This window comes from Calidris pugnax, unplaced genomic scaffold, assembly GCF_001431845.1.
Source record: "Calidris pugnax isolate Ruff unplaced genomic scaffold, ASM143184v1 scaffold225, whole genome shotgun sequence".
In the NCBI taxonomy this organism is placed as follows: Eukaryota; Metazoa; Chordata; class Aves; order Charadriiformes; family Scolopacidae; genus Calidris; species Calidris pugnax.
In genome coordinates this window covers 689,029-709,980 of record NW_015091072.1, presented here as the reverse complement: position 1 = coordinate 709,980, position 20,952 = coordinate 689,029, and the positions used below count along the sequence as shown (strand labels likewise).

Sequence of the window (20,952 nt, the reverse complement as noted above, 5' to 3'; positions counted from 1 at the left end):
GGGGGGGGGGGGGGGTGCGGAGGGAAGGGAATAGTTTGTGTGAGAAGAGAGAGAAGTGATTAAATTTTTACGGATTTTGAAATTAAGTGGGTTGAGACCATTCAGCAGCGCTGTCTGGAAAGCTTAGCACACATCAGTGAACATGCAATAAAAGTATTTTCATTAGGCAACAGGCTGAATTCAATTAGTAAAGAGTTCAGTGCACAAGAAAATCTGTTTTCCTTTCAATTCTCTTCCTCAGACTCCCAATTCTAAGCTGATTTGTGTTTCCTCAACCATGAAGCCCTTTCCCCTACTGATGTTTTCTGGTGGTGTGATTCTTTTGCCCTCCCTATTAATTGATATTTGGGAGTTGTCAGCTGTACAGCCGAATATAAAACATGAAAGGTTTTCAAACCTGTCCATGCTGTACTTACAAGAACATGATGGTTGTCAGATGGATTCTTTGTCTATGGAACAGTTCATGCTTTTTTTTTTTTTTTCTTTTTAAAAATGTGCTTGGAAAAAAAAACCCAACCTCTTTTGTTTTTTGACACAAGCATTTAGGACATTGTGGTTCAGGAGTTCCAGCATAAAAGCAGCCCTCCTTCACAGAGCACTGTCATTCTGCATTTGCTCCTTCTGCTGGGGATGTTACTGAATGTTACCTTAATGAATTAATGTGTATCATAACATTATTACATTTTTCTGAAGGCAGTTGTAATTCAATTTCAGGTTGACTTAACTCTGTAGTTAATTTTGTATGTGACAAGGGACTAACTATAGATAATTGAATGACTGGGGTAGGTAGCTCTTCCACTCCACCCCTACAACCAGCAATTCAGTACAGAGAGGTAGGTGTAGCAAATTGAGAAATTTTGTTTCCAGCTACTGAGAGCTGGTAAATCATCCAGCAGTAGCTTGTTTTGGTCAAGTATATTTTGATCAAGTAGCCACAAACGTGCTGGGATTTCTTGGTCATACATTGGTCTTCATTGTCATGCTTGGTTTAATAGTTCTCTGGGTTGTCTTATTCCCAACCTAAAATGTGGTGGGACTGCAATAGCTTAAGTGTGAGGTGGGTGTTGGATCCAGAGATATCTTCTGTTATTTCTACTGATGATATTTCGCTTTTAAACAACACCTCATAGTTCTGGAGTACCCTCAAGCAAGGGCATCTTACTGTTGATAACAACTGCAGATGTTCTAAAAATTACCCTCCTGATTCATTGTGGATAATGACTAAATTTCAGATTTTAAGAGAGTTATTTTGAGATTTCAAGAGAGTTATTTTGATTTAAGATGAAGTAGTGGATCTGTCTCTGTTTGCCTGGGATCATCGTTTGGCCAAGCTTTCAATCCAGCTGGTGCTGCCACCATGTCTTCAAAAGTGACAGCAGTGTCTGTGCTGTGTGTTTGGGTGCAGAGCCACACGGGATGTCCCTGCCATGGGCCTAGCGGGGGTTCATAGAATCATTGAGGTTGGAAGAGACCCTTGGGATCATCGAGTCCAACCATCTCCCCTACTCTACAAAGTCCTCCCCTACACCATGTCCCTCAGTACCGCATCTAAACGGCCCTTAAACACATCCAGGGATGGTGACTCCACCCCCCCCCTGGGCAGCCTGTTCCAATGCCCGACCACTCTTTCAGTGAAAAATTCCTTCCTAATGTTCAATCTAAACCTCCCCTGTTGGAGCTTGAAGCCGTTCCAGCTCGTTCTATTGTTAATTACCTGTGAGAAGAGACCAGCACCAACCTCTCTACAGGGTCCTTTCAAGTAGTTGTAGAGAGTGATGAGGTCTCCCCTCAGCCTCCTCTTCCTCATACTAAACAGCCCCAGCTCCTTCAGCCGTTTGGTTAGTGTTGTGCACACAGCAAGGTTTAGTACCAGTAAGGGCATGGGGGGGATCTCTTATGTGGTAAGAGTAACTCATCTGTTCTCTCTGCAGCCAGCACAGGGGAAGAACAGTGCACCTTTTCGATTGCCACAGAACCACACGCTCTTTGGGTGCCTCAGTGAGGCGCTGAGTAAAGGTGAGCTCAAGTCAGCAGGAAGTTTGGAGGAGATGGGGTTGGGCTGTGAGACAGCCTGCGTTGTTGCTGGTATGTGTAGTACATCACTCCCTCTTCTTATCAGGCTTCGCCCAGCCAAGTAGTCACTGGATCCCCTTCATGGAGGCAGCAGTAATGCTCATCTACCAGCTGGCAGAAGGAGCAGAGGAGATATGCGCTCAAATCCTGCAACTGTGCAGTCAGCAAACTCTGGAGAAGCTGCAGGAGGCTGATGGGCAGAAAGCTGGTGAGGAAAAAAGCTGGTGAAGGAAACGTGTACCCATGATTTCTAGTGCTGCAATTAGGTGGCCTAGAATAACTGCAAAAGGAGAACAGAGCTGAGGGGCTAGTGGAGGTATTGGTGCGGAAGGGTGCGAGGGCTGTGACGGAGTTTGTGGAGCATGGAGATGGGTTACACAGTGGGAATTGGCAGTAACGGATGGGGGAGAGGTCTAGATCAACACTGAACTGTAGTAATTTTTCTCCTCTAGATCCAGGGGTTTCTCCCAGCAGAGTCTCTGATGGTGCCAGCGCTCTCCCCACGTTCCTGCTGATGCACCTGGTCTCCCTTGTGGGACAGGTGGCACTGCAGCAGGTGGCGTATTTGGAAGTATCAGTGAGCGCAGAGCTACGCAGACGCCGCATCCTCAGGGAGGAGGAGAAGGCGACCAAGAAGCATTCTGACAGCAGCACGAAGAAGCAGAGACCCCGGGTGAGAACTGAGGGGTTGTTTTTTCCTATGTGCAGCTTTTCTAGTGTCCCAGCAAAGTTCTGGAGAACATGCTCCTGAGGATGCAGGAGTTCTGGGGTAGTGCATGCTTTGGGAATAGAAATGGACGTGTGTTGGTCAGGATCAACAGGGAGAGCTAAGGTCCTTGAATGACTCCGTTCACTAAAACTCTCACACTGGTCTTGGGTTTTGAACAGACAGAGGAGAGGGAATAAAGGGTGATGCTGTGGCTGTGCTTATCTTCTTGCTTCAGGCAAACACTTCCTTTCCACTTATCACCTCCTTTCTTACCAGTGCAATCTTTTGCAATTGCTGCTAGCGGTCACGGACACCCGTTTGTGCCCTGAGTTGTGGAAAAGGGCTTCTGTGACCTTGGTCCATAGGGCTTGAGGGTCCTATCCTCTCTTGGGTAGTAATGATGAAAGTTTAATAGTAGCTTTCTACTATCTACTTTCTATTATCATTTGTATGATAGACATAACCAAGCAGGGTATTTCTACCTCAGAACATTTTCCAGAGTGTAGTGAGGCTGACTTTCTTGGGTAAGAATAGAGGAAAATGTTGTGTGTCCCTAAGAATCCGCTCTCTGTTAGACACCTACACTGCTATGTCCAGAGAGGTTTGTAGTTTATTTCCTTATCTGCCCTGCCTTATCAGTGTCACTACCATTTCCCACACGGGAGAAGGTTCCTATGAGACTTTCCAAGAAGCAGCAGTTGGATGCGGATTTTGTCCCCGTGCAACACCTGTATCTCTTTTCTTCCCATGTGTTGCTTTTGCCTTGCTATAAGGTTTCCCATCATCTTGCTCACCAGGAACTCAAAGTCCACTTTGAACTTTGTGCTTTTAAGATTTGCATGTTCTTTAAGTTGCGCTGTACTCAGGCGCTGATGCCAGATATGTCCTATTTCTGTCTCAGCTTAGTAGCTTCAGTAGCTGAGGCTTTCTTTTCATTAGTGTTCTCTGGCACACAGACTGGCAAATCCAGGACCACCTTTTACAGCTTCATTCAGTTCTCAGGGAAAAGTGGATTATAAAACTCTCCATCGGTCTGTTCTCAACTGTAGTCATGCTGCTGGTAACAAGTACGGACCTCTTGCCCAAGAGAAGAGTACTTCGTTGAAGGAAGGGGTTATTGCTGTCTGTTATCTTCTTAACAGTCTTCCTTTCTGCACAGAGCACAGGAAATGAGACCACTATGGAGGAGGAGCTGGGCCTCGTGGGAGCTTCAGCTGACGACACAGAGGCTGAGCTCATCCGCAGTATTTGTGAGACAGAGCTTCTGGATGGTAAGTGTGGCTGCCACCGAGGAGCACCAGCTCCATCTGCCTGTGTGAAAGAACAGGTATGGTGGGTAACAGGTTCAGGAGGAAGGCTGTTTGCTTCAGAAGGACATACTGTCATTTTTTGGTCCGGTGTCGGTTTCTATGCAGACTATTTTTTGCTCTGCCTCAGTGGAGGTGGTTTTTCAGTGGTGAAAGTGGTTTCTGTAGTCTGCAGGAATTCTGGGATAAACTAAGTAATTGTTCTTAAAGAGGGATGCACAAACAGTGCTCACATAATTGCTGTCTTCACCCTCACTCTGTAGGGAAGCACCTGTTCTCTGCCTTTGTTCCACTGGTGCTCAAGATCTGCAACAACCCTGGGCTCTACAGCGATCCGGCGCTCTCGGCTGCTGCAGCCCTGACTCTTGGCAAAGTCTGCATGATCAGGTAATGCCTGGCCCTGCCAGGGTTCTCCTCCCAGCCTGCCTCCTACTAAGGCACAAGCTGTGGAAAGAACAAACACAAAAGAGCATTCATAGATTTGATTTTTTTTTTTCTTTTTGTCTCGCTGCTCTTTTGAGAGTTGGGATTTTGGTATCTATGCCTTCTTTTCTGTACCTTCTCCCATCAGCTCTGAGTTCTGTGACTCCCACTTGCGCCTGCTGTTCACTATGATGGAGAAGTCCACCCTTCCTGGTGTGAGATCCAACCTCATTATTGCAGCAGGAGATCTGGCCATCCGTTTCCCCAACCTGGTGGAGCCTTGGACATCGCATCTCTATGCCAGGTGATGCTACGCTCATTGCTAGGAGAAGACAGGTGATGAGAGCTCTGTAGAAGGGTGACACTTGGCCTCCGGAAGGTGGGAGTGATCCAGGAAAGCAAATAACCAAATTTTAAGGTGTCACTGCAGGGAGACAACAGACCTGGGCTGTGGAGTAGGCTGGGTATGGCTAAGTTGGAGATACTCAGCTGTTTTCTGTGGTAACTGTATGTTTCTGTCAGGTTGCGGGACCCCTGCCCGAGCGTGAGGCAGACAGCTGGACTGGTGATGACTCACCTCATCCTCAAAGACATGGTGAAGGTGAAGGGCCAAGTGAGCGAAATGGCAACTCTGCTTATAGACCCAGAGGAGGCCATCATGGGAGTGGCTCAGAACTTTTTCAGTGAACTCTCCAACAAGGCAAGTGGATGCTCAAGGACCTGAGGTCACCAGAGTGGGGAAGGGCTAGTGGAGGCTTGGTAAATGAAACGAGTTGAGTCCTGGAGAAGGTGTGTCAGTGGTGTAGAGCAGCTGTCTGTCCCTTTTTGTCACCTGATGGAGGGTAGATAAAGGAAATCTTGAAACATGAGTTTGTTTCAGCCCTGACACTGCTGAATTTGGCCTCGTCCGTTCGCATTGGAAGGCAGTCTCCAAACCAGTGCCTTGTCCCTTTGCTTTCCTGTGTAAGACTAGCACAGGGTTGGGAACAGTTTTCTGCAGTTTACCTTTAGGCCTTACAACAGAGTTCCCTGACCTTATGGCTCATCATCTCTGAAACCTTTCAGACTTGCTCTTGGCTGTGTTACATTGAGATACTTAAATTGTAGCCCAACTTAAGTTGCAGCCCAAGTGGGTAAGAACAGTAGCAGCATTACTGCCCGAGAAGCTGCAATGATACTGGGGCTTTCCTAACTCTGCTTGCTCTGTTAAAAGCAGAGCAGCCACCTGACTGCATTGACTTCCTACCTCTGCAGTGTCTGTGACAAAACCAGTGGGAAAGGGAGATCTGAACTGGGCCTTTTCAGGCAAGATGGGAATCAGTTCCTTGAGCTGAACTGCTGTGTTAAGTTTCCTTTCTCAGGAAGCTTTTGTGTTGGGTTGTGACAAAATCGGCAGACTTAGATGCAGTTTCTTTGATTTCCAAAGAAAAGAGCTGTTGCAGTTGCTGTTAACTTGTTTAGTTGGTTGGGGTTTTTTTTACCCCTTAGCTTCAGCCAAATAGTTTAGGTTTGGCTGGCTGTGTGCAGCTTGTTTCAAAAAGCTGGTGTTCTCAGTCAGTAGATTTGGGGTGGGGAGAAAGGAGGTAATTTTAAGTGGGCAGCTTATTTGGCTGTCCTTCATAATTCTGTACCTCATGTAGAACCTTGTATTCTGCACAGGATAATGCCATCTATAACCTGCTTCCAGACATAATCAGTCGTCTCTCAGATCCTACCTGCGGCGTAGAGGAGGAATCCTTCCACATTATTATGAGGTATTCTGGAGTTAAAGAAATCTCTTTTTACCAGGACTATGTTTACGCAAAGGAGGTACCAGATCCGGGGAAGAGAAACTACAGTGACATACACAAAATGCTTTTTCAGTTGTTCTCCTTGATCTGAGTTTTTCAGTCTGCATCTGAAATGGAGTCATGCTAAGGGGAATCAGTTTTAAAGCCACTTATTTGGGGGTGAGGAGAGACTCCACAAAGAATTTCCACTAGCTCACTCAAAATGACTTTGCCTCTAGAAAAGAAATATGGTTGGGTTTATGCATGGAAATGTGAATATGCAATGTTAGGAGAACACAACAGATTTTAAAGACTTTGCTGTTTTGCCTACTGGATTTTTGTAAGCAATCTTAGTAAAGCTGTAGTTAAGGTAACAGATTTAGGTTTGGGGGGTTGGTTGGTTGTTGGGTTTTTTTTTTCAAGAAAGCTTGCAGTATTGAGACATATTGAAATATTTCAATCTGAGGGTATTGGTTGCTCACAGGCAGCACAAAGAGTGTCTTTAGTGGTAAATGAGAGACGTTTTCTTCTATCTGAAACTTAACCACATGAAAGGTATTTTCTGAGTTGCCTGAATCCTTGCAGATTACAGTGGGGAGTGTTGGACAAAACAAAAGTATTGCTGTTGATGAAGAGGTGAACAGCAAAATCTCTAGTGATATTTTTTTTTTCCAACTAGTCTTTCTGTCCATGAAACTCCAGTGCATTTAGGAAGAGGGATGGAATTTTGGACAGGTAGGAATTGCAAGGCACTGAAAAGGCCTATTAGTGAGGCTGAAAATAATTTATGGCTGCAGAAGTATATGGATGGTTTGCTTCAGTTTTCAGTAAGGAGGGTGATGTGAAATAATGGGAAATCCAGCATGTGGCTACTGACAGCACATGTAGAAGGGTAAGTTAGTGTCTGAAGTGGAAGCAAACCATCACAGAGAAACAAGAAGGTGGCATGTATAGAAAGAATGGGACATAATATTGGAATTTTTTAGGACAATTTTTAATAAACATCAAACTGGAGGTATTACCACAGACCTAGAGAATAATAAGTGTAGCATCTGCATTATAGTGTGGTTAAGACAGCTGTATATGGAATTTTCTAACTTCAAAAACATACAGGGAGAGAAGTGGAGGTGTCTAGTAAATAAGAGAAAAGGCAGCATTGATTTAACAAGTAGACAGGAATCAAATTAGTCTAAAAGTAATTAATTTTAAAGAAAACTTGATCATCAATTAGCACACCACGTCACTCCAAACCCTTTAAACAGGGAAAAAGGGGAATTGTAGTTGAAACCGAATTATTTCCCCATGTAACACTATAGGAAATGCTTATGCTGTGGAGAGGATCTGGTTTAACTCGAAAACTGTGGTGGACAAAATCACAGGCTAGGAGGGGCTTGTGTTCCAGGGACATTTGCCAAATTGAAGAATAGGGAGGTGTAAAAAAGATAGGGGGAGTGGGAGGAGCATTGCTGTTAAAGGACTAACTCATGGGGAATGAGAGGGTTACAGTAATAATTGAGATGCAAATTAGCAGAACAAAGTGTAAGGTTGAATGTTTAGAACTTGTTTAAGCCCTGCTCTAAAGCTATGGCTGAAGTTAGAGATGTATTCCACTTGCTGTTTTAGCAGTCAAGTTATTTCTGGTTTACATATAGGGAAGCACTGGTATTGCTGGTGAGACCTTGCCTGGAATGCTGCTGCAGTTTTTGTCACTGAACTTAAAGAAAGATGAATTGTTGCTGGAACAAATGCAGAGAGAGGAGTGTTGAGGATATGTCTCTTTTCTGTACATGACAAAAGAAGCTTGGTGTGGTGGTTGTAGACATAACAAAGACATGCTTAGAGCAGTTACATCAAGGCCAGTGGGAACCTAACTGAGCTTAAGTTAACAGAAATGCTGGTAGGAGAAAAAGGGAGGCCAGCAGGACCTTCTTACTTCATAAATAGAAGCTACTCGGTGATATCCATGAGGACATCATGCAAAATGTACTTAACTGCATGAAAGTCCATGTCTTTTACTCAAGAAGCTAGGAAAAATATGGGAGCAGGTTAGCAATGAAGTTTTGTTTAGGCTTTGTTCCCACTTTAGTGCAAAGTAACACTGGCTTTCACATTGATCTGAAATATAGCAACACACCTTCAGCAAACTAATAATGGAAAAGTTACAGGAGTGGTTTTGAGTGGGGACTTAACTGCATGAAAGTCCATGTCTTTTACTCAAGAAGCTAGGAAAAATATGGGAGCAGGTTAGCAATGAAGTTTTGTTTAGGCTTTGTTCCCACTTTAGTGCAAAGTAACACTGGCTTTCACGTTAATCTGAAATACAGCAACACACCTTCAGCAAACTAATAATGGAAAAGTCACAGGAACGGTTTTGAGTGGGGAAAAAAAAATACTGTATGCCATCCAACTCCCCTCAAGGTCTGCTTGTCAAACATCTAGAAGTGAGGAAATTGTCTGGAGGTGTTGTATGCTCTTAAAACTGGATGGAAGGAGCTGATGGGAAGTCGACACTGCAGCCTTCTCAGCGTCCCTCCTACACTTCTTACGCCTCCTGCACTTCTTACTCCAGACCTACAAGGGTCTTTGCTTCAGCTGAGTTTCTTAGTCTCATCCTGAGTGGGTGCTATTGCACAAACGTGGTTTTAATTACATGTGATGTCATAGCAGCTGTCCTCCAACACGGAGGAGGACAAATATATATATTTGAAATATATATATGCTTATAGCTTCACCTGAACCAAGACAGAAGGCATGCAGAGCAATCTTGGCTTCTTTTGGAGGACCACCCAGCTGATCTCCAGATAGGATAGATGCAGGCATCCCATGGTGTAAGCAGAAATGAGATTTCTTCTCTGGGCTCTCAACTTTTCCATTTTTTTTCCTTTGCAGACATCTCTTCTCCTATATTACAAAAGACAAACAGACAGAGAGCTTGGTAGAGAAACTTTGTCAGCGATTCCGGACTGCCAGGTGGGTTGTGATCCTAATTTTCCTGACAAGCAAGTCTGCTTCTTAGGAATTGTTACAAGAATTAGCTTGTATATGGTAGTTGTAACTGGTTCCCATTGTGTTTTTCATGTGGCAAAGTGACAAATGCTGAGAGAACCTGGATTAGGTTCCCCTTATATTTTTTTTCCCCCCTATCTTCCTCCTAAAAATACACGAATAAATATTTATAAGTTAAGGCTTCTGGTCTTATTACACTGTGATTGGCTCCTCTACTTTCTTAGGGAAAAGGTTTTGTGACAATTTAGATCTGCATTATGGCTGAGCAAGAAGACATCCCACGTGTGGGTTTTATGCACCCTGGTGGTCCTTGTCCACGGGCTATTCCCTTGCATCTCAGCTAAGAAATTGGTGTGTTTGAGTGAGGTGTTGGGATCTCCCTGTCTGGAGCAATCTCAACTCTGTCATTGATACAGGCCTGTCCTTGTTCTGCGTGCATGGGCTGCTCAGTACCAACTCCATGCCTGGGACTCCTTTTTCTTATTTAAGTGCCACTCTACACCTTTGCTCTGCTCTGCCTGCAGGATGTGTATAGAATCATAGAATCATAGAATTGTCCAGGCCAGAAGGGACCTCCAAAGGTCATCTAGTCTGACCTCCCCTCTACCTTGCTCGTGGAGCTGGTTACAGAGTAGAAAGTGTAGGACCCATCCCGTGAATCTGGGATACCATTTTGCTTCCTGGGTTTTGGGATGGGTTTTTTGTTGCTCCTTTCCCCAAGCTGTAATTTCACTTGTGTTCCCCCCCCCCCCCCCCCCCCAATTAGATAGTAGAAAATTATCTGCCTCTCTCATGTACTTTCAGTGATATCTTCATTTTGGTGCACCCTGCCTTCCTCCATTCCTGTGGTTTTCCTTCTCCATCATGTGGCTTTGCCCTTGAGGTTTAAGCTGTGTCTGTTTATCTTGGCCATTTGTACACAGTGCCTGGGCATGTGACCTGCTCAGCTGCCACAGGGAGTTACATGTTCCCCCAGAAATATTTGGATTTTGTTTTCTGAGCTGGAGTGGTGAGTGGCCCCTCTTTCCAAAATTGCCCGCCAGGAGCACTGGTGAGCTCTTCACACCACGTTTGTAAAAGAACCATCTGTGTGTAAGCCATGTCTAGCCTTTATTAAAATGTCCTAATATTTCTGTACCACAAAGATGATCAGTTTAATGCAGGCTGGCAGTAATGCTAGAGATGGACTCTCACTCCAGGCTAAAAGAGGAGCTTACCAGAAAAGATTCTGAAGTCACCATCACCCTTCTCAGGATTTCTGGAGTTTTAGACACAGCAATATGCCGAGTATCATTCAGACTTTAAATATGGAAGCACCTGGATGCTGCAGCTTTGATCTCCATCTGCCTGTGTTTGGATAGTGCATTCTGAGAGGGGATTTGTGAGACAGACTTCTGGCCCTCTGCTTTGTGTATATTAATAACAGGGGCTTTGGCCTAGCTTTTTTCCTTCCCATCGCAGTGAGCGACATAAAGAATGTCAGTTTGCTGCTTTTTGGGGTATTTTTTCCTTTTTTTCCCAGTAACTTTTGCTGGAATTTGAATGTAGTCTTCCTTTGAAACGGCAGTTGTTATTTGTTCACTTGATAACTTAATGAAAATGGCCTTCTTTTATATAACTGACCTGGAAAGAGACACAGAGAACATCAAATAAAGCTTCTGCTTGAGACTCATTTTTGCATGTTTGAGATAGCCAGAGGTTTTTTTTATTATTCAGTTGAAATAAGGCCCTTCAAGAAAAGCCCTCACCTCAGTGAGTGTATTTTTCCATCCTAGTTGGCATTAACTCCTGACACTTTTTGAACAAGTGCCTGTGTTCTTTAGCAGTGAAACCTTCCTGTTTTTCTGACCAGACACTAAGTCAGTGGCTGATGGGATGCAGTGGTTGGTATGACATGGCACTCTGTAATAACTGACCTGTAACACAACAACCTGGATGTCCTGCTCTGCAGGGCAGAGACACCTGCAGGGTACACTTTGTCCTCCTGTGCCGTAGTTTTTGGTGCGATGTTGCTCATCCTCACACCTCCCTTTTTGTAAGAGCTAATTTCAATCTTTTGTCTTACCCAGAACCGAGCGTCAATATCGGGATCTGTCCCACTGCCTGACTCTGCTCCCCGTCTCCGAACGGGGCCTTCACAAGCTGCAGGACAACTTTGACTGCTTTGCAGACAAGCTCCAAGACCCAGCTGTCTACAGTTGTTTCCAAACTGTGCTGGCTCGATTCCGCAGAGCCGGCAGCAAACCTGAGATTAAGGTAAGGATGGCGGGGGGCGAGTGGCTGGGCCAGGAAAATGACTGGGTTTTACACACCATAGCTGGAAAGCCCTGCAGTTCTCCATATTAAGCAGGCTGCTCCTTGGCTCCAAGAATTTATCAGAGAACCTGATGGCAATTCTGCTATGAAATTAATATGTCTCCCCAGTTCAAGAGGGACAGGGAACTACTAGAAAGAGTCCAGCGAAGGGCAACAAAGATGATTCAAGGATTGGAGCATCTCCCTTATGAGGAGAGACTGAGAGAGCCAGGACTCTTTAGTCTGGAGAAGAGAAGGCTGAGGGGAGACCTTATCAATGCCTACAAGTATCTCAAGGGAGGGTTGAAGGAGGAGGGAGCCAGACTCTTTTCAGTGGTTCCCAGTGAGGGGACGAGGGGCAACGGGCACAAGTTGGAACATAAGAGGTTCCACTCAAATATGAGGAGAAACTTCTTCACGGTGAGGGTGACAGAGCCCTGGAACAGGCTGCCCAGGGAGGTTGTGGAGTCCCCTTCCTTGGAGATTTTCAAGACCCACCTGGATGCAGCCCTGAGTAACATGCTCTAGCTCTAGGCAATCCTGCTTCAGCAGGGGAGTTGGACTAGATGATCTCTATGGTCCCTTCCAACTCTAAAATTCAGTGAAATTCCTGTCTTTTGTCTTTTTTTCCCCCCACTGTGTTACATCTCTATCAGGCTCTGGCTGAAGAGCTGGAGCAGAAGCTGGCTGCCTCCCATAACCGAGGGCTGGATTCAGCAGAGACATGCCAGGAGGGCGGTGACACTCCAATGCCAGGGCTCACCAAGAGGAAAACAACGGGAAGTACGTTCCTTTTGTGAGACTGCAGCCATCCCCCTGACCCCTCTGTCCAGCAGAGACACCTAGGGGCTTTTCCTCACCCTGACAGACAGAATGACCGCTACCTTTCTCTTTTTTTGTGTGTGTGTTTTCTTTTCGTTGCAGGTTCACGCCGCCATCCCCTGAGCACGGTCAACAGAGATGAAGGTTTTGTCACACCCCAGCCTCGCAACCTCCGAAATCAGAAGGGTGCCCAAAAGCGTCGTCCACCCAAAAAAGCTATTATCACCTTCTCCAGTGATGAGGAAAACAGCTCTGAGGATGGTAAGGGATTGTACCTGTACAATGCTCAAAAAGGTGAAAGTGGAGAAAGACTATAGATTTGGCCCCACAGGGATGTTCCTTTGGTAATGGGCAAGAAAGTGTGTAGGGCTTCAGAGCACAGCCTAGATTGCCTGTAGATTTCTCTGTTCAAGGCAGTGGAGTGCTGGTTATTGACAGATTTTACTCTCTTTAGACCTATCAGCAGAATTAAATGAGGAAGAAACCCCCACCAAAACAACGCCCATCACCAGATCTTCAGCCCGCCGGCTGCGCTGAGGGAACCATCTGCCACTGTCTTCAACTAAAAATAAACGTCGTTTTATGCAGCAGTCGTCTTCTCTTGTCTGAACTACCCCATAATATGACAGTGCTTTAAATGCAGACAAAATGGAAGCTACACACTAGGCTCAAGCATTTCCCATCCTGGCTTTTGATATCTTCACAAAGAAAGACGATGATGAAGATAGCTGCTGCTTTGACTGGTTTTGCCCTGGTTTTGCAGATGAAAGTAAGCTGCTCTGATTAAAAATATATATAAATTATTTTTTTTACTGTGGAAGAAAGTCTTTCTAGAAAGAGCCAAACTAACCACTGAGCCACTGAGTACAAAATGCTCATTCCTTTCCCATTTTGTATGTGGTTATAAGTACACCATTCAGCTTCTCTTAACACAGCCCTAATACGATTTTGCTGGGTTTAGGTCCTTTTATGTTTGATCCTTTTTGAAGCTCTTGCCCTGCAAAGCCCAGCAGGCCTTTGAGGAGAAGTTACCTGCATCTTTTTCTTGTACAAATCTCATCAAAGAAGAGTTGTTGAGGGACTGGAGGGATGAGGAGACAGAGAGAGAGAGGCTGGCTTAGATTATGGTTAGAATGAAGTGAATAGGCAAAAAATACAACTTCTTAAAAAAAACCAAACCAAAACCTCCCAAAAAAACCCCAAAACCAAACATAAAAACTTTAGATTTGCTCAAGTTACCAATATACTGGTACCAATGGTTGTCTCACTGTGCTTTTTTGGAACGTATTTGTTGCCAATCCAATTATGATTCAAATAAGGCTGGCACTTAAGCTCTTTTCTTCCAGGAAGGTCACATCAGTGTTCAACTCCTTGGACTGCCCTGTGAACATGAAGTGCCCTAAATTTGAATTTGTGTTAATCACATAACCAACCTTTAACCTCCTGTCTCACAGGCAAATTGGCATCTGTCCTAGAGCTATTAGTACAGAATTATTTCCTCCTACCTGTCAGTTGCCTAGAAAGCAGACTAGTCACCAGCTGGGCAGGAACCGGAAGGGTTCTCCTATCAGCAGGTTCCTCCAGATCTTCCATGTTCTCTGTCTCTCAGGATCCACCACATTCCTGCAGTTGTCATGGTCACCCTTGGTTTGCCAGCAAGCAGAGCTCAGTTCTCTTCTAGCCTGCGTAAGAAGCGATAAAAGGCTGCTGTAGCTTATTTTGATCCCAATTTAAAAAAAAAAAAAAGAAGCATTCAAAATTGCATAGTTTTGCATTGACCTGGAAATATGAGGTTTTTTTATGCCAATAGCTGAATGGACATAAACATGTTAGATGTAGAAACAAGTAGAGGAGGGAATGATGGGGTGAAAGGTGTATTTACTGGGCTTGGGGACACATGGACCAGTGACAGAGGCAGCAGCTATGGCATTAACAGTAAACACGACACCCAGCCATGCAGACTGCAGGTGATCACCCCACAGCCACCCACTGGGTGTGCCACTCACAGATGGGAATGGCAGGAAAAGGACAGCCCGTGTGGATTTCTACCCAGGCTCAAGGCTTTACGAGTCTGTGCAATAAATCTTGCGTATACATGAGATAATATGTTGATAATACTGCCGTGCAGGAGATATGAATGGGTGGATGGAGGAAGCAAGGTGGCCATAAAACTGCCTAAGCTCACCTTCAGGCTGTGCTTTTCCACTACAAGTGGTTAAGCTTTTTTTGCTTCCAGAGAGCTGTACAGCTGCCTTTCTGAGGCGGAAGGAGGGTTTGGCAGTCAGTGACTGGGCTGACATTTTGGCTCCTTCACTGCTTTGAGGTTCATCTTTTGGTCTTTCCTGGGCACAGCGCTGCCTGGTCAAGTGAGAGTGGAAGGTCAGTGAGTGGGAGCTCCTGTTGGTCCCTTTCTATAGGCTGTTCAGGTGGAGCATCTCCCTCTCTTCACTGGCTTCTCGTGGCACTGGAAGAATTGCTACTCCTCTGTCATGGACAGAGGAATTCCTGCAGAAAGATGAAGCAAAACCCAAGAGGGGTTTGAAGAGCTACACAGCGGCTGCTGCCTTAAGCAGCCGGTTGCTGCCCTTCTGTTCATCCCAAGCAAATATTTCAGTGGCTGCCACAATGACCAGGAATTGCTCCTGAAGGAGTAATCCCAGTCCCTCACTTCCGAGGCAGTGGGATTACTCAATGCCAAGATGAGCAGTGGTTCTGTTCTCTGAGAGGCTCCTGACTGCCGTGGGCTCCAAAGTCCTACATGTGGTACCACTGGAATGATGTGACTATCATCCTTGCTTCTGGATCCTGCAGCAACCACCAGCCCTTTCCATCACCACGGGCCAAGGGGCATTCCCCCAGGGTTCTACACCCAGTTCCTAGTCCTCTCACTCTCCAGATGCCCAGCTCCTTTCCTTCTGAAGCAACCTTTTGCAAAAGACTGATTGTGATTCAGGAGGAGACCACTTTTCTGGTGGTCTCGCAAGCTCTAGAATCAGTGCCCCAGCGTCAGAGGGGGAAGGGTTTTTATAGAGGAAACTTGTTAGTGCCAGAGAGGAAAGAAGGACAATAACCTATTTGAGTCTGAGAAAACTGGGGCAATTGGGGACCTGTTGTCTGCCAAAGCCTTTTCACTTCACAGTCATTGCCAGGACATGTCAGAGCAACTATTCAGTTCTACTGCAGTCCCAGCAAGGATCTGGGACACAGAGCAGCTGCGGCTTCATGGCACCTGAGTCATTGAGCACCTGCAATTTATCCAGGTTTTGCTGAATTTGCAAGAATGTGCAAGAAAATCTGCTCATTTTCTACAGCCTCTTGATTTGTTTCTTGATTGGTATGGGGCAGTGATGACTCCTTCCCTCTTGCTAGCCCCAGCTTTTGCTAGACCCACGGAGAGGACTCTGAGCCTGGCCATCCCTGCAGGGCTCAGTCTGCGTGCGAGTGGGCTGGAATTTGGAGCACTTGCAAACACATTTCTGGCATTCTTCTATGCAGAATGGGGGACACCACATTCAGGGGATGCCAGATCAAACCGCTGCTACATTTTGTATCAAAAGCAAAGCATCGTTGCTTTTATACTTACCTTTTCCTCAGGAAAGAGCTGACTCCAGGAACCAGTGCGTTCCACCTGAGATGCATCTGCCTGCGGCTGTCTTGCCAGGAGCATGAACGCTCTAACAGACTGACTCAGCTGCTTCTGGATGGTCAAATGTGACTAGGAAGTACAGAACAACGTCCTCTGAGACATCTTGCATGTGGGATGAACACGTGCTCAATTCCCATCCTCCTTTCTCTCTTTCCCACCCCTCTGAAACTTGCACACTGCAAAGCTCCATCCATACCCTGCCCCATCCGGCACACAGAGGGGCTGGCTGTGCACACCCACCCCACACCCTCCGGTTGTGCACAGTCTGAACGCCCACATGAACAGCACATCCTGTGACTCTCCAGCAGTCACCTGGGCTTTGTAGTTTAAAAGGCTGGTATGAAAGTAATCCTGTCCTTTCCCATGAAATGTCTCAGTGGAGGCCGTTATCCAGGGCCTATAGAGCCCTTCCCCTTGCTGGCATGCCCTGGAGAGCTGTCTCAGGTGAGGAGGTGACAGGGGACTGCTGGAGAGGATCACCAGAGCATTGCTCTGGAACCAGCACCACCCACGGGTCGCAGATACCAGGTGAAGATAACATACCTGGGTGCCCCCACCTGTGCAAAGTCTCTCCTGCTTCCAGTGACTCTGCTCCAAACTGAAGCCCCACGCTCGCTTTTCACCGACTGGATGCAAAACGGTTTGTAAAACTTTTGGCTCCTTGGGCAGGGAAGCACAAATCTGCATCTGTAAGTGCAAAATGCTGGGAAGAGAGGGAAGAAGGGAAAGAAAGACAGGGCAAATACTTAACTGTGACTTTTGTTGTCTCTGCAAAAGACTAGTTTTTTTTCTAATTTTCTTCTTTCCTTAAAATAAAATAAAAAAAGCAAGGCAGCAGAACACTGCTGCCTGTCAAGTTTTGACCCAATTGCTTTGTGCAACAGTACTGAAGAAAGGGAAGTTTAAGGTGTTATTAAACTCACCCAGTGCACCCACTACTAGTCCTGTACTGGGGTACAGTCCCCCCATTCCTCTGCCCCGACAAACCCTCCTGCTTAGTTTCTGCCTTCACACCCAGGCTGACTTCTGCACCCCGATCTCCAAACAGTGACCTCATTGCCTTGTTCAACTGGTGAGAAACTACAGTAAAATGGGAGAGGTAAACAAAGGAGGGGGAACTAATGGCCACAAGATTTAGGAGGTAGGAATCTGCTCCTTGCCGTCCTGCTTCCATTGTACGCCTCAGCTTGAGAAAGTGCAAGCTGAGCCTCGATGAGCTCTTTTCTCTGCTGGTTCCTCTGGAAACTCAGCCCAGCCTTCCAGATGGTGACTCAGGACAACCAGCCTGCATGTTAGACGCCTGCTAGTACTAGCCCCACTGCTACAAATCCCATAGAGTTAGTGCTGCAATTCATACACCTTCTGCAGCCAGAGCTCTTCATTCCCAGGCCCAACTGGCTCACCAAGATATCAATATTAAAAATGAAAGCCTGCATTGTCACGGAGCTGAATTTGTGTCAGCCCCATGCAGCCAGCAGTGTGCGTAGCACTGGCTGAACTGTAGTTCTACACCGATTAGAGAAATAGCATTAACAGCACTCTGCCTACAAGGAGTATGTTCAATATCACCGTACCACGCAGCTTTCAATAGCCTCCTCTGGGACATGTTTCAAAGTGTCACCCAGTTCCTGACCCTGACAGATACCTCCAGGTCCTGGCCAGCAGCAGCTCAACTCACATTTGTCTTCCCAGACACTGGGTAAACACCTTTGTGTCCTTTTTCTTTAGTGGAAGGGGTCTCGCTGAGCTCACCCTGAAATATATCACCCCAGACAAAAGGGCTGAAAGGTTAAGGAGCTCCGGGGGGGTAGTGGAGCAGAGAGCTGGGGGCCAGGCGCCTGCCAGAACCAAAGCTATAAAGGCAAAGAGGGGCTAGGGGCTGCATCTGACACGGATGCTGCGGGTCCTGCCTTGCCTCCCACGAGCCCTGGGATAAGAAGAAGATGCTGGGGCTCCAGTCGTGGCCTTGCTCGCTTTTCCTCCTCTTAGCTCTGCTCTCTGCCAGCGTTCAGACCGTGTCCCTGCCAGGACAGAGGCTACAGGTAGGAGGGACTGGGAGAGAGCTGAGGGAGGTTTCAGGAGCGGAGGGGCAGTTTGGGGAGGTCGTGTTTGAACCTGGAATGAGAGGGGGTCCCAAATTCCAGCTACTGGAGGCTGTTGTCTATTCTCACTGCTCCCTCCCCTTCAGTCCAACAGCCTCAGCTCTAGGGTGACTGCATCTTTATAACCCAGCTCCTAAGGAGCACCAGCATTACAAAATGACAGACAAATGCTTTTTAGTGCTGTCTGGCCTGGGACAGGCTGCCCACAGGACTCCCCACATTGCCTACGGAAGCTTTTAAGAGTCCTGTCTAACTCTGCCCTGTGTCAGCAGCCAGCAAAGATTACAGTCATGTCCCTCATCACGTTCAGCACCTGATTCTGATGTTTCAGAGGGAAAACGCATCCTGTTAGGCCAGGATTTTCACTCCTAAGATCAGTACTACCCCCCAGTATGCCCACAGGACTCCCCACATTGCCTACGGAGGCTTTTAACGGTAAAGAGACTGGTCCTGTCTAACTCTGCCCTGTGTCAGCAGCCAGCAAAGATTACAGTCATGTCCCTCATCACGTTCAGCACCTGATTCTGATGTTTCAGAGGGAAAACGCATCCTGTTAGGCCAGGATTTTCACTCCTAAGATCAGTACTGCCCCTCTTTAAGGCCAAGAGCCCCCGTCAGGATGCCAGCTAAGGGCTTCTTCACTTAGGAGAATCTTTTATCCTCAGCAATTACAGCAATAGTACGTTTGGCTTTCAAATATAACAGCTTCCTCTTCCCCAAACCCTAACCTGAGGCCCAACACCTTGCCTTCACGTCACCCTGGGAAAGCTACAGGGAAGTAGTTAGGACGTGAACTACAATCACAAGACTCATCCTGCTATGACTCACCGCTTTCACTCCTCGCTGAAGATGCCCGTGTCCGCTTCAATTAACTCGCTGCCGAAAAAGAGCTGCACAAAGGCATCTCCAGCCTTAGCTCAGCACCCACGTGAGCGACAGATGTGGAACGGCTACGGCAGGCTGCTTCCCTGGGCAGCCATGCCATGTCCCTGCTGTGCCCAATGCAATTCCCAACCTTCGTCTCCCTACAGCCGGAGGGTGACGGCAGTCCTGGGGGTGTACGATCAGCATGTGCCTGCCTGCACAGATAACCCAGAGAATTCCCAGCAGATGAGGAGTCTCCCTTCCTCATACCTGCTCTGCCCCTGCATCCGCCTCATCTTCAGCAGCGGGTATTTGGGACAGGTCCGTTCCTCCCCACCAGCCCTCTGGGAAAAAAAAAAAAATAAATGCCACGCAGCAGCTTGAGCACACGGAGATGCTCAGCATCAGCAAAAGGAGCAAGAACTGCAGCCTGTTACCTTCTAAGTACAGTTTGACAAGAGCAGGGCCATCTGCACGCAAACGGAGGCTCACAGCAGCTGCCTGTCTGCTCTTTTGGGCAGCAAAATCATTTTAGCCCGCGGGAGCTGCTGGTGTAGCCCTTCCCAGCGTCTGGATGCAATGTCACAGGCACAGTGCTTGTCTGCAGGCCCCATTTTATCTCCTGCCCGAGCCCTAAGGAAGGTACAAGGGGGTAGAAGGCTTATTGCTAGGAGCATGGGCAGCTCCGCTCTCACCCCCCTCTCCTCTCTGTTTATCCCAGATGCTCCTTTCCCAGTTGCTGCCCCTGGAGCCTGAGTCCACGCCGGCCGAAGAGGACACAAAGGAAGGGTCCAGCTTTGGCCCTCAGTTGCTCTCCTCCACCCTCCCCTTCCTCCCGTCAGGGGCTAGAGCTGCCCGTCCCTCTCTCTGGCGCAAGACCCTCGCTAGTCGCAAGTGGGCCCTGCCTGGAGATTGGGCCTGGAAAGCAGTGCCCAGGGGCTGCTTTGGGCTGAAACTGGACCGGATTGGGACCTTCAGTGGTTTGGGGTGTTAGCCTCGGAGGGGCTCTGAGGTGAGAGGGCCAGCAGCGAGGGCTCGAACGAGCGGGCAGGGCAGAAGCAAGGGGAGACCCGAGAGCAGAGATGGCGGGGAGGACCAGGGGCGAGGGGATGAAGGCAGCAGGGAAGGCTGTGGGGTCACCTCCTGCCTGCAGCCGGGGGTGAAGGCTGGGATGGGGGGATCACCCACGCTAGTGGGGATGTGCTGGGGGCCCAGCACGGGAGCAGGCGGGACGCACGCCGCTGGGCGGCTCACAACCCCGCTTCTCCGCAGACGGAGGAGACCCAGGCGTCACATCACCGGCTTGGGAACCAGCACGGCACACCGGGGGCGGCCAAAGTCCGAAGGAGAGCGGCGGCGACAAGGAGGAGCTGCCCAGCTCCATGGCTGCCCCTCAGCCACGGGACCCCTGCTCTGCCGGCAGCCCCCTCCCTCCTCCCCGTGCTTGAGGACTCACTCGCTAATTAAACAGAGCTGTACTGATTTCCGCGTCTGAGATGGGCGGCAGCGCCTCCGCAAGTGGCTGTGGGGCTGGCTGGCGGTGGGGGCAGGCCAGGAGATGGCGGTGGAGCCCCCCGGTCCCCCCCAGGGCAGGGGGCCATGTTGAGTGCATGCCGCCATTCCGGGTGGGCTGGGCAGCACGCACGGTTGCAGCGTGGCGCTGCCGGGGCCGCGGCGGCGGGGAAGGCGGGGGGGTGAGAGGGGGGGGAGGGACGGGCAGCGGGCAAGGTATCGACCGGGCACCGGGGCAGAAGGTCCGCGTTGGCTCATCCCAGCCGTACTCTGCCCCCCGGCACTGCGGTGTTTGCCAAGCAAACACAGGGGGCCTCCTGTTTGTGCAGTGGCTGCCCCCGAGAGTCTCTTCCCCCACCCCCCTGGGCTCCTCGGTGGGCTGGGGGCACCACGAACCCCATCACAGGCTCGCCCCCCTCTTCGC

The 20,952-nt window shown here is 48.0% G+C and overlaps 2 protein-coding genes across 2 annotated transcripts in view; both read left to right on the top strand.

The window, feature by feature from the left end:
* Window positions 1–12,994, top strand: part of NCAPD2 (non-SMC condensin I complex subunit D2) — a 27,842-nt gene extending 14,848 nt beyond the window's left edge. Inside the window, exons 19-31 of the mRNA XM_014957207.1 lie at window positions 1,932–2,016; window positions 2,120–2,281; window positions 2,526–2,746; window positions 3,942–4,053; window positions 4,353–4,476; window positions 4,661–4,816; window positions 5,035–5,212; window positions 6,172–6,266; window positions 9,171–9,251; window positions 11,357–11,543; window positions 12,239–12,365; window positions 12,507–12,665; window positions 12,859–12,994. Of these exons, the coding sequence (XP_014812693.1) occupies window positions 1,932–2,016; window positions 2,120–2,281; window positions 2,526–2,746; window positions 3,942–4,053; window positions 4,353–4,476; window positions 4,661–4,816; window positions 5,035–5,212; window positions 6,172–6,266; window positions 9,171–9,251; window positions 11,357–11,543; window positions 12,239–12,365; window positions 12,507–12,665; window positions 12,859–12,941 (1,770 nt within the window). The 3' untranslated portion in view covers window positions 12,942–12,994. The remainder of the gene's footprint in view (window positions 1–1,931; window positions 2,017–2,119; window positions 2,282–2,525; window positions 2,747–3,941; window positions 4,054–4,352; window positions 4,477–4,660; window positions 4,817–5,034; window positions 5,213–6,171; window positions 6,267–9,170; window positions 9,252–11,356; window positions 11,544–12,238; window positions 12,366–12,506; window positions 12,666–12,858) is intronic.
* A 4,968-nt stretch (window positions 12,995–17,962) lies between these two features.
* Window positions 17,963–20,086, top strand: LOC106896906 (C-type natriuretic peptide 2-like). The gene is made up of 2 exons (XM_014957205.1): window positions 17,963–18,092; window positions 19,738–20,086. The coding sequence occupies exons 1-2, from the start codon at window positions 17,994–17,996 to the stop codon at window positions 20,008–20,010; spliced, it is 372 nt and encodes a 123-aa protein (XP_014812691.1). The 5' UTR covers window positions 17,963–17,993; the 3' UTR covers window positions 20,011–20,086.
* The last annotated feature ends 866 nt before the right edge of the window (window positions 20,087–20,952 follow it).

Coding starts and splice junctions, on each gene's coding strand:
- LOC106896906 (XM_014957205.1), top strand. CDS start 17,994: ATGCTGGGGCTCCAGTCGTGGCCTTGCTCGCTTTTCCTCCTCTTAGCT. Junction 18,093..19,737: donor TGCCAGGACAGAGGCTACAG/GTAGGAGGGACT, acceptor TGTTTATCCCAG/ATGCTCCTTTCCCAGTTGCT.